The sequence below is a fragment of the Equus przewalskii genome, chromosome 6 (genome assembly GCF_037783145.1).
Source record: "Equus przewalskii isolate Varuska chromosome 6, EquPr2, whole genome shotgun sequence".
NCBI lineage: Eukaryota > Metazoa > Chordata > Mammalia > Perissodactyla > Equidae > Equus > Equus przewalskii.
In genome coordinates, this window is record NC_091836.1 from 59,442,197 (window position 1) to 59,454,385 (window position 12,189).

The following is a 12,189-nucleotide window of genomic DNA, read 5'->3' on the forward strand; positions in this document are numbered from 1 at the left end:
GAAAGCATAAGTGGAGGGAAGAATTAGACTGAAACTGTGTTTATAAAACTGAAAATTATCTACTTACGTTACTGGATTGTTATATCAATTTTTTTCAGTCTAATCAGAATTTTTTAATGAAATAAAGTAAAATAGGAATTACCAGAATGCATTGTAGATGGATGGGGTAAGTATAGCTCTGTAAAACTTTTGTCTCAATTATATGTGTGGGCACGTATTTCTTTTATGAAATGTATTTCTTTTACTGAGTCTTACTCAAAAAAGTTTGACAAATACTGAAGTATGTGCTTTCTAATAGCCATCCCAACTCTCATCTCATTCTTATGAAGAATGACTTATTCTTATGAAGAGTCAAAGAGGAAGACAAAACTGGACATAGTTCTCTAGAACTGAAGGCCATTTTCAAAAGCAAAGGCCTTCACTTTACTCACTTTTGATAGCTTAAGCTCATAATAATATTGAACGATATCCATCTAAACCAGGAGTTCTTAACCTGGGGTCCAGATCCAGAGGTCTAGGAAACCTCTAATTGTAGACAAAATGTTGTATATGAAAATGTACATATTTTTAGGAAAGAGTCCATATTTTTCATCAGATTCTTAAGAGTCCACAACTGTCCAAAACTTTAAAAATCACTGAAATTGGGAATTCTTTGATACATTAAGCTGATCTGGTAGTGCCAGAGTTCTGGGAATGAGAGAACTTGGTGACAGTAATTCAAATTGATTTAGCAAAAGACATGCTAATTGAGTCTGGCCTAATAACAGGGTTGGACTTATGTAAGATTAGCCGTTAAGATCAGTGAAGAAGATGATAATCTATGAAGACTTGCTCAAAAGAAAGACTGTCCATTCTTTATTGTATGATATCAGTTGTTTTAATGAAGGACTATAATGTAGTTTGATTCTTAAAAAGGTTGAATGATAAAAAACATATTAGGTTTCATAACCTAACTCACATAACCACATCTCCATCTTAGCCTTGATAGGCACACAGGGCCTCGACATCTGTTGCCATGACCCCTTGTCACTCTTCATCCAGCTATTTCCTATTTATCCTTAAAAATTCAGCTTAGGCCTCATCTCCTTCAAAAGCTTTCTCTCTCTGTGCCAGGATAACTGACTACAAGGGCTCCAGCTTGCTCGTCCGTAACAACCAATGCACAGCGCTATCAGGTTTTTACCTTGTTATGTGGAGATTCTCCAGTCACATCTCACCTCTGCTCCACACAGTAAGTGCTCTGAAGGCAGGCAGGGACTGATGAGGTCTTAATCTCCAGGTCACCAAAAATTAGCTTGGTGCTTGGCACACAGTAAGAGTCAGTACTGCTAGCAATGGTAATAAATAAGTTCAGTTCCTATAGTAAAAACTGTCTACAAAGTTAAATCTTTTCACCTAAACATATCAAAATTTCCTAAAGTCTTTTTTTCTTTAAGAAGGCAGTCTGTATTTTTTAAAAATATTAATACAATGCTATTAAAGTAATTTATTATATATTAGAGACACAGAAATACTCCAAGGGTGCAGCAGATATGGACTTCAGGCAAGTCAAGCAGTCCTGGGGAAAGGCTATGTTTTAAGTATTGGTTGGTGATCATTCAACCTGCATGGGGTGATCTTCTGGGGAAATGGAAGGAAGTGGCAACATAGGAAGCTTGGGTTGAGAGGTTCCAGACAATTTCAGTCACCAGTAAGCTTACTTATTTCCATAGAAAAAGATAACATTAGCAACAAAATTTGCCCGATATCAATCTGAGTACTTTCCCCTTAACTATTCAGGGCTCAAAACATTCCTACTTTGTATTTGTAGCAGGACAAAACAATGTTTTGGAGGTCTCCCCAGATATATTTTCACCCATTTTCTAAGAAAGATATGACAGCAGAAAGCAAATAGTTGAAGGGACTTTCTTCCTAGATTTTGTATTTCAGAAATCTAGACTTCACTCTTCTTTGTTAATTTTTTACCTAAGGTGGTAGGACAGGGCAGGGAGAGGAAAGATAAAGGGTGAAGACAAATGAAGAAAGTTTGTGGCTGAGAACACCCCCAGCTTAACTGAAAATCAGTCCTTTAACAGGAAGATACTCCTCTTCCACAGCATATTTAGCTTAAGAATGGATCCAAGTGAAGCAGTGAGAGAAGAAGGTAGCACCTGGCACGGCAGCCAGACTCCCCTCACAGTACACACTTATCCCAATAAACCTACAATCATGGTGTAGAAGTGGCTGGGCAACAGAATGATTGACCAGAAGGTCACCAAAGGAATGATATCCCCTGAGGTCCCAACAAAGTCCCAGGTGTATCACCAAGTAGAAAACTCGGAAGGCATTACTCTCACCACCTGAGGCAAATAGCCTAACCTACCTGTGGGTTTTTCACACATAGGGTCCTCTAGAAAAATCTAGGGCTGGGGGAGGATGGTAAAATTTACCATTATGAATTGTTATGCACAGTCGGGCACGTAGAAAATATTTATTATGACATTATTCATTATAGATGAAGAAAAGATAAAGTCACAAAGTCTTATACAAAGTCACAGAGGGGGTGGCAGGGCTGGGTCAGCAGCACGCCCGCAGCCAGAATGAAGCAGGGTCCCATTCCCAGCCCCGATGGCAGCAGGGTTCTGTGTGGATGGGAGGACGACAGATGTGAGAACCTCTGTATGTGAATTCAGTAAAGGGCTAAAAATAAATCTATTCCTGAAAGCACCAAAACCACACAATTTTTTTCCTCTAAAGTATAAATATGTCGTTTTGCCATCACCCCTAAACATTTGAAAAATAAAAACCTTCCCCAGGTTTTGGACACATGTCCAAACATTGGGTTTTAGACAAACAACCGGGAGCCATGCAGGGACTTGTTCAGGGGCCACAGGTTGCTCTTGCCCACGTTGGAGGTGCACCGCTGGCACTGCCTGCAGCGCCGATACTTCTCACACTGGTCCAGGAGGAAGAGCTTGTCTGAGGCCCTGGGGAGAGGCGAGGAAAAGCAGTCATTAGCAGGCATTCCCTGAGTCCTGGCTGGGGCCCTGGCCTGGAAGCCAGTGGAAGGGAGACAAAAGAAAAGCAACACCTGGTCCCTGCCCTCCAGGAGCTTCCCACCCACCTGTGATCTCCCACCTGCAGGCTCTCACCCTCCAGGCTGCTGCCTGCAGCCAGCCCCAGCTTGGCATCTCCTGCTTCCAAACCTCAGCTATCTCCTCATTCCCCAGTTAAATAAAAGGCTCTGACTCAGTGCCTTCACAACAGTCTGACCCCAGCCCTTCTCCCCAGCCACACGTACCCGAACCCTCAGAGAACACGTAACTTGCCCAAGGTCCCTCAACCAGCCCATGGTGGCTCCAAAGCCTCTGTGTTCCCTGCTTGGCCATGTGGCTGCACCTTTACCTGTCAGGCTCCCAGGAGACAGCATTTGAGAGGGAGAGCAGGCCATTAAGCTGCTGGTTAACAGTTAATACCCCAGGAGACAGAGTAGACTCAAAATGAAAAGTCCCCAGAGGCCAGAGACCTCTGGAGAGTTAGGGGCAGGAGCGAAAGTGGAGACAAGGACAAAAGCAGCTCCAAGCAGAGCTGAAGGGATGGCAGTAACTGATTTTCCACTCCAACAATTTTTCTTGATTATGCAGGACAGTCCCTGGTGTGTTCCCCTATCCTATCAAAATTTCTACATGGGTGGAATTCTGTAAAAAGGAGAAACAAGAGCAGCCTTACAAAGAAAAAGAACAAAGAGTCTTTGCAATGTCCAGGGAAGACCACCTGGCTTGCCTTGGTCATGGGATGGAATACCATGTGCTAACTGCATGCACATGAACCTTGTTTTTGCTTCATTTTCTTTTTAACACCAACCAATTCCTTCTTCCCACCCGCTGCCTGCTTGAGTCCCTGCCCACAACTTGGCCTAGGTCTTCGGGTAATAGGTTCGCTCTGCCATGTCCTTGGAGCAGCTGTGTTATCCTGCCACTCAAGGTTACTTCATGTCCCCTATACCCTTTATCATCATGGTGGCCAAGCATTCTTTCAAAATCCAGTGAAAATCTCCCTGGCATTCACTTCACTGCTTTCTACCCGATTTCCCATAACATTGAGAAAATGGCTTGAAACCCCCAACTCAGCTTTCCCTACCTCTTCCCTAGGCCAAACAACCCCAGTTCTCCTTTGGAACCTATTTCCATGTCATCACTCATACTTGCATCATCACAACATATGGGCTCTACCTGTTAGAAAGACCAGCAAAAAATGCCTTAAAAGAAAATCTAAAAGGAAAAGGAGAGTCACAGATCAAGATCCATTAGAACAAATTTTATCCATGATAAAAATTAGTTGATAATTGGCAATTTAAAATATTATTTTGATATATTCAGGTTTTAATAACATTTGATTGTGTAGGCATGGCCTGTTTCTTCAAGTTTTTAAAATTCTATGAAATTATACCCTACATTTGTAAAGTATTTTAATTAAAGTATAATACTTTTTCATCTCTTTATTTGATCCCCAAATTCCTGTGTTAAGTCAGGCAAGTGTTTACTTTCTCCATCTTACAAATAAGAAAAGTAACACCAAAAGATTAGCTGCCTTTCCAAAGTTAGTGTTAATCCTCAAAGCCATGACTAGATTCCCTGATCCTAGATTGTAAATAGATAGCTGGAGAGAGGGGGTAGGGATATAATAATACATTTCAGGAAGATTTTCTTGGTTCATTTCGCAGTGGCATCTCACTTTTCCAGTTGACAGTCTGACCCACAACCCCTTGACTCTGCTCTTAAATGACCATTCCTTAGGCTGTGGATTTGTTCAGATGGATACTCACTCTCCCAATTTCCAACTATTTATTTCCAAAGAGAATTCCCACCCTCCTCCCCACTCCCCAACCCCCCTGCCTCCCCATCCTCCACAGAAAGAAGATAAAGCTACCCTACGCAGAGGCCAAGATTAGGGCAGAGATGACAAATATATAATATATAACACAGCATTCTCCAATCCCATATCCATAACAGACATTCCTAATACATTGTAGCAGTATTTCCCACTGGACCCAGAATCCTTTTCTCTACAAATTTCTCTAGGCAGCCACTACTCATCAACTGGAGTTGGCACTGGAAACCTAACTGCCATCTCAGGATTAGAGGAAAGTAAACAAGAAGCAGACAAAGGACTGGTTCCAATCAGGTATTACCGCTCGAAGGCCTTCTCCTCCAGGTCCCGCTGCCTCTTCATTGCAGCACTCCTTTCCCAGTCCTCCTGTAAGCTCTGGTTGATTCTGTTCACTCGCTCCAGCTCAGCATTTCTATCTGCCAAGTGCCTAGGGAGAACAGAACAGTCTGATTTCATTCACAATACTGGGAAGGACATGCACCAACCTTGGGAGCCCCATTCCTTTTATGGTAAACAGAAAACTTTCTGATTTTGTTCACCACTCTTTGGAGTCTATTAAGGCATGAACACTGCAAAAAGATAGTGAAACTCCTAGCTTTCAAATAATTTATGGATCTAGGACCTTTCATCTTCCATTCTGGTTTAAAAGAGTAGGATCGAAACCTTTTTCCAATTAACAAATTCAGCCTTTAAAGCCATTAATTTCTTTTGAGGCTAATTTAACTGATCTAAAGAATCATCTCAAATGGATTTCCCAGACTTTATGTTTCTTTCCTTTTATTCCAGCCTCTCAGCTGTCAGTAATCAGCCTACAGGTTGCTACAGGCATTTTACAAGACAAAGTAGACAGGCATACAAATGAATGGTTAGAAAGGGGAAAAGAAACAGAAGTGACTAGGAAAAGAAAATGAAATGGAGAACATATCTAACACTGTACAGAAAGTAAAAAGAATGTGTTTGGTGATGGCCATATCATTGAAGAAGTGACTATAATATCTCTCTTCAAGTGCAACATCCCAGTATTCACAATGTTTAAGTGTTTCTTTTACTGTCTCCAAACATGCAGTCATTGCTGTTGCAAATCACCTTAAACCTGGTTCAAATCACTTATATGTGTCTATTTCTTGCCAAACTGAAACTCTTACCATCCGTTCTCATTAAATTCTAGAAGGGACTTCACTAAATGCCATGGCTGATTTAGCCAGCTCTGAAGGGCTTTGTGTTACAGGTAGCAACTGCCACTAGGTATCAGGGCCCTCCAAGAAAAATCAGTAATGTGCTCAGTGCTGGTTCACTTTTCCTAAAATAGTATGACCACATTTTCCTCTAATAAGCATTGATTTAACAGCTGTTGTGTGGGTATTATAAAGTTTAAATAAGATAATATACAGAAAGTGCCAATGCCTATCATACAATGAGAGCTCAATGACTGAATGGTACCTATTATATATATTTTCCATACCTTTTTCCTTTTCATAGTTTTTTTTAATTGTAGTAAAATCATGTAACATGAAATTGACCATCTTAACTATTTCTAAGTGTACAGATACAGTCTTAAGTATATTTACATTATTGTGCAACCAATACCCAGAACTCCTTTCACCTTGTAACACTGAAACTCTATGCCCATTAAACAACAACTCCCTATTTCTCCCTTCCCCTAGACCCTGGCAACCACCATTCCACTGGGTTTCCATGAATTTGACTATTCTAAATACCTTACATAAGTGAAATCATACCGTGTTTTTCCTTTTGTGACTGGCTTATTTTTCACTTAGCATAATGTCCTGAAGATCCACTCATGTTGCAGCATATGTCAGAATTTCTTTCGTTTCTAATGCTGAATAATATTTCATTGTATGTGTATACCACATTTTGTTTATCCATTCATCTGTGGTTAGACATTTAGGTTGCTTCCATTTCTTGGCTATTGTGAATAATCCTGCTCTGAAGGTGGTTGTGCAAATATCTCTTCAAGATCCTGCTTTTAATTCTTTTAGATATACACCCAGGAGTCAAATGATTGAATCATATGGTATTTCTATTTTTAACTTTTTGAGGAACTGCCATACTGTTTTCCATAATGGCTGGATCATTTTACATTCCCACCAACAGTACGCAGGGTTCCTATTTCTCCATATCTTTGTCAATACTTATTATTTTCTGTTTTTTTTATAGTAGCCATGCTAGTGGGAGTGAGGTAATATCTTCCTCTCTCTCTCTCTTTTATTATTTTTTTTGCTGTCTTAGTTTTATTTTTCCCCTTTACATCATATTATATTTGTATCTTAATGGTTTTGTCTACAATGAACAGACAATTTTCTTCCTTTTTAATCTTTTGAATACTCTAAAATAAGTACTTGTTAAAGGTTTCATGGTGTAAGAAAAATCTGTAATTTTCTTTGATTTGGATATTTCACCAGGCAATCAAACCACAAATATGATAACCCAAGATAAACGATAGCACATTTTATCTTTGCATTTGTGAAATCTTATTACACTGTTCTGCAAATGTATAAATGTTTTCTTTTCATAAGACCCTAGGAAAAAAAAAGATAGCCATCTTATCTGTTATGTTACACTGATATATACATCTTAAATAGTAAAAGACTTTTTCCTACGCCTACAAAGTGAGTTAGAGGAAATTGTGAACAATTTACTAACTGCTTACTCCATTCATACTGCCATAACGTTAGCACTCCAGGATATATATGTGATTGGAATTAAATTATTAAATTGTGTAATATAAAACACAACTACATTTTAAATAGCACCTTCTTAGCTTACCATTTTTATTCACTGGAGTGGAGAATTCCTTATCTCAGGTTCAGATAAGTAAATATTCAATAAAACATGAAACACTTCTTATCTTGGAGAGGCAAAAATGTAGTTAAATGCTAAATGACCTCTTTTTCAAACAGTGCAAACGATGACAGTTGATGGTTGAGTAAGAATCACACACACACTTCTCGGAGAATGGAAACCATTTGTTAATGAGAGGCTATCTCATTGTGGTTTTAATTTGCATTTCCCTAATCATTAGTGATGTTGAGCAACTTTTCATATGCTTTTTGGCCACTATGATATTATTTTTTAAAGAATAGGTTAAAAAGCCATTTTAATGTAAATGCCTAGAAAGTAAGAAAATGAAGTGGGGTTAGAGCAGAGGGAACTAGGATTCTCAAAAGACTGCTGGTGGAAGCAAACTGCTATACCTTATTAGAAAGCAAACTGTATCTGGTAATATTAAAAATGTACCTGATAATATTTTAAACGTGCCAAACACTTGATCCAGGAACCTCACTTTTAGGAATTTATCCAATAGAAATAAAAGAACCAGTATAAAGATATGTATTAAAAATGTTTAATAGAGGGGCTGGCCCCGTGGCCGAGTGGTTAAGTTCGCGCGCTCTGCTGCAGGCGGCCCAGTGTTTCGTTGGTTCGAATCCTGGGCGCGGACATGGCACTGCTCATCAGACCACGCTGAGGCAGCGTCCCACATGCCACAACTAGAAGGACCCACAGCGAAGAATATACAACTATGTACCGGGGGGCTTTGGGGAGAAAAAGGAAAAAATAAAATCTTAAAAAAAAAAATGTTTAATAGAGAATTGTTATAATAGCAAAATATCTGGAAACAAAGTGAACGTTCATCAATGGTGCAAAAGTTAAATGATAGCAACCCATATTACGGATATTATACTGTTATTAAAGAAGAATGAATCTTGTATATATGTACTAACCTAAATATAAGTTAATGACACATTATTAGTTTAAAGAAAGGTTGGGTTGCAGAGTAATGTATAAGAGCCCATAGGTCTCACTTTCATTTAAAAAATAGAAAGAAAAATATATAGGTGCATATTGTTTGAATACATTTATAAAGAAAAGGAAAAAATGTAGAAGGCTACATATTAACCTTAAAACTGACTACTGGTAGGGGAGATTATTAACTTTTTTTTTAACCTTTCCACCAATTGACTTATTTTAATGAGCATAAATTGCTATATTTTTTAAAAACAAAAGGAGAAAAGTTTAAAGAAAAAAAAGTAAAACAATGAAAATGCTTTAGCAGCCTATTTGGATCACACTGAGTAATTAGCCCCTCTGAAAGAAAGTGACATTCCATTTGCTACAGGAAGACCCAAGATCACATCTTGAGGTGGACCAGAGGGCGGGGGAGTTGGAAAAGATAAGAGGAGTGAGAGAATCTGGAATAACCAGTAAAGGATATAGAAACAGCAGAGAATGACCCATACAGAAAAGGGGTCTTTACCAAGTAAAGACCATAATTTGTATTTGTTCAGAGGTTCGCAATGTCCCAAAATGCTCTCCCATACATAATCTCATTTAGTTCTCATAGTGAGGAGAGGTAGGGCAGGTGTGATTATCCTTATTTTTCATAGGAGGACAAGAGGACTCAAAACCCCTATGTCTGATTTGGCCCAGGTCATGCAGGTTGGAAGAGGGAGAGTTTAACCCTCCTAACTCCAAGTTCAGGAGATCAACTGGAGAAGCTAAGGGCTAGAAGTGAAGGCAGAAGCTGCAATAATCTCTGCAGCAAATACAAAGGGACCCAGATCTGGCTGTGGCAGCATACAAAGGCACAGCCACCATGGGACAAGCGACAGCTATTTGCTATGAAACAGAAGCTATTTACAAAAATTATTTCATTTAACCCTCAACCACCCTGGAGGTAGATACTAGTATTATCCCTAATAACTGATAAGGAAACCAATGCCCTCAGAGGTATGTAACCTGCCCAATATCACACAACGAGTAAAATGACAGAACTGCCAATCAATCAGAACGGACACTGGAAGTGGTCTTAAAGATCCCGGGTGTTCATCCATTAGGTGAAAGATCACGGAGAACTGGGATGGGGGGATCCCGAGGAGAGGCTGAGGCAGGTTGGGCAGCAGGGATGCACTTGTGGGGCTTGAGGCAACAGCTATTTATCAAGAAGTCTGGAAATATTTCAGTATTTTAGCAAACAGCACAGCCAAGCAAGTATACATTGCCCTGGGTAGATGCAAGACTCTATCCCACATCTGACTTGACCCCAAAAGCCATGCTCTCACTTCTCTCTACCAACAATCCAACCCCACCCTCTTCATGATATCCTCCATCTTCAACCTACTATTCTACTCATGTTTGAGCCTACTTGGTATAGAACATAACAGATGTTTGCACCACCCCACTGACCATTTGTAATTTATAAAATTTAAATAAAATAACATTTTATCTTTTTATAAGTATAGCTGCTGTCTAAAAAGAGGAGATTCTTTTGAGGAGAAGCCCTTTTGGAACCCCTAAGCACTTCAATGATTTTATAATTCTAATCAAGGATCTGAGAATTGCTGACCTCTACAAAGAAGAAACTGGAGTTGTCTATGTCAGTCAGGCGTGAAAGAGAGACAGTAGGAGATATGGAAAATGGGAAGGTGAGAAGAAGCCAAGGAGATGTTGCGAGGCTGAGAGCTGGTCAGGACCTTTAAACATTCCCCATTGGTGGTGTGACCAATTAGGCATCTTAAGAAACTGGGTAGGTCTAATGTTTGAATTTAAATGTATTTGCGTTGATATGGCATAAAGTCCTCCTCTGCCTACCCTGCCGTCTTCACTACCCCCTCACCAGCAATCATCAGTACAGCTTACTACATGTACAGTTCTTTGAAGGAAGGGGTTTTAGTGGAAGTTTAGAATGGACCTGAATTTCATGTCTGTGTCTACTTGAGCACAACAATACATTTGTGCCTCACGTTGTATTTCCAATGGATAGTGCTGGTATGGACAACTCTTTTAAGAAGTTGTACTGTAAAGGGAAGGAAAAATGTGGAGAGTACCTGGAGGAAGAAGTGGGATCGAGAGTTTGGTTAGTTTTTTTAATTCGATAACTTTTCCTCATAGGGTGAATTGTGAGGATGAAATGACATGAAGTATACACTAAGCTAAGAACAATATTTTGCACATAACTCCTCATTTTGTTCACTATTATTATTGCTTCTCTGCTGTTGTATGAGAAAAAGAAAGAGAGAGAAGAGGGGAAATAGCAGAGGGGAGGAGGAGAGGAGAAGGAGGAAGAAAGACCCAAGGTCTCCTACTCTTTTTGGGTCCTCTGGAGCATCTGCAAGTCCCTCTTTTGGTCCACCAGTTGGTGCAGGATAGCTCTCCTCTTGTGACTAGCAGCTGCCTCCAGCTGGTGCTTCATGTAATTCTGTTCTCGCATTTGCTTTTCCACCATCAGATTACACTTGTTATTACCAAAGATGGGCTCAAAAGAGTCTGGCTCAAACATGGGCAGCTGAGGGGCTTTGTTCTTTATCTGAAACAGGGACACACACAATGCAGATTATAATTATACCAGGGAATAAAGCTTATGCACAGTGCTGTAGAATAGTAATATACCAATACCTTAGAGGAAGGAACAAGGCCCTCAAAAGCCACCAAATGGATAAAACATAAGGGTATTCATAATATGACCGTATATCTAAATATATTTTTAGAATGCTATTGAAGCACTGCATAATTTTAAAAATAATAATTGTCCCCTTACTTGTGCATCCAAAGCTCTCTTATAACACCATGTTTCTTCCATCTTATCTTTTATATATTTGGCTCTTTGTGCAGCAAGTCTGGCGGTTAAGAATAAGAAAAGGTAGGAGCACAGTTTATTACAGAGTCTTTAGTAATACAGATTAACATCACCACAACATGTTTAGTAAGTATTAATAGGACTGCGAGCCTGGTAAATAAAAAGTGATATTTCCTTCTAGAAGCTTTTATTTTAAGAAAAAAGGAAGAGTAATTGAAATCCATAGGCTAGTGGACAATGTGTTGAGCACAGGACAGACAGGACAGGTATCGACCATATTGTCCAAATGCACTATCGCTAAGACAGGCACCCTCCTTCCCCACCATGCTTTAAAAAGTCTAGATAAAAAAACAAGAAGTATCTATTTGTTCTGTAAAATGGTTCATCACAAGATTCCTTTCTAAGAAAAGTGATCTTTCCTATTATAAATTATGATTCTATTATATGCAACCTACAGGGAACCCACCGTGATCTAAAGTAAGCATAATAGAACACATACATTTTATAGAAATATAATATTTGGTCATAGAAACTAGCTTATTATTTGTTTTAGGAGTCTTGCTCATACTACAGTAGCCTCCTTAATTGCTCTCCTGACTTCAGTAGCAGAAGTGTGGCCCCCTCAGGCATGTTTGAACTCTGTGGCCCTGACCTTATCCCAAGCTTTAGATGACCCAAGCAGGACCAATCAGATTCTCTTTCCTGAAAATCTGGAGTTGAGACTA

At 39.4% G+C, this 12,189-nt stretch overlaps 1 protein-coding gene across 7 annotated transcripts in view; it reads right to left on the bottom strand.

The window, feature by feature from the left end:
* Positions 1-1,471: 1,471 nt before the first annotated feature.
* The window catches only part of CCDC81 (coiled-coil domain containing 81), a 34,446-nt gene continuing 23,728 nt past the window's right edge, over positions 1,472-12,189 (bottom strand). For all 7 annotated transcript variants that reach the window (XM_008540376.2, XM_070625613.1, XM_008540367.2 and 4 more), the window contains 4 exons: positions 11,426-11,504; positions 10,974-11,194; positions 5,171-5,296; positions 1,472-2,966 (listed from right to left, as the gene is read on the bottom strand). In XM_008540376.2, coding sequence (XP_008538598.2) covers positions 2,825-2,966; positions 5,171-5,296; positions 10,974-11,194; positions 11,426-11,504 — 568 coding nt within the window. In that variant the 3' untranslated portion in view covers positions 1,472-2,824. The remainder of the gene's footprint in view (positions 2,967-5,170; positions 5,297-10,973; positions 11,195-11,425; positions 11,505-12,189) is intronic.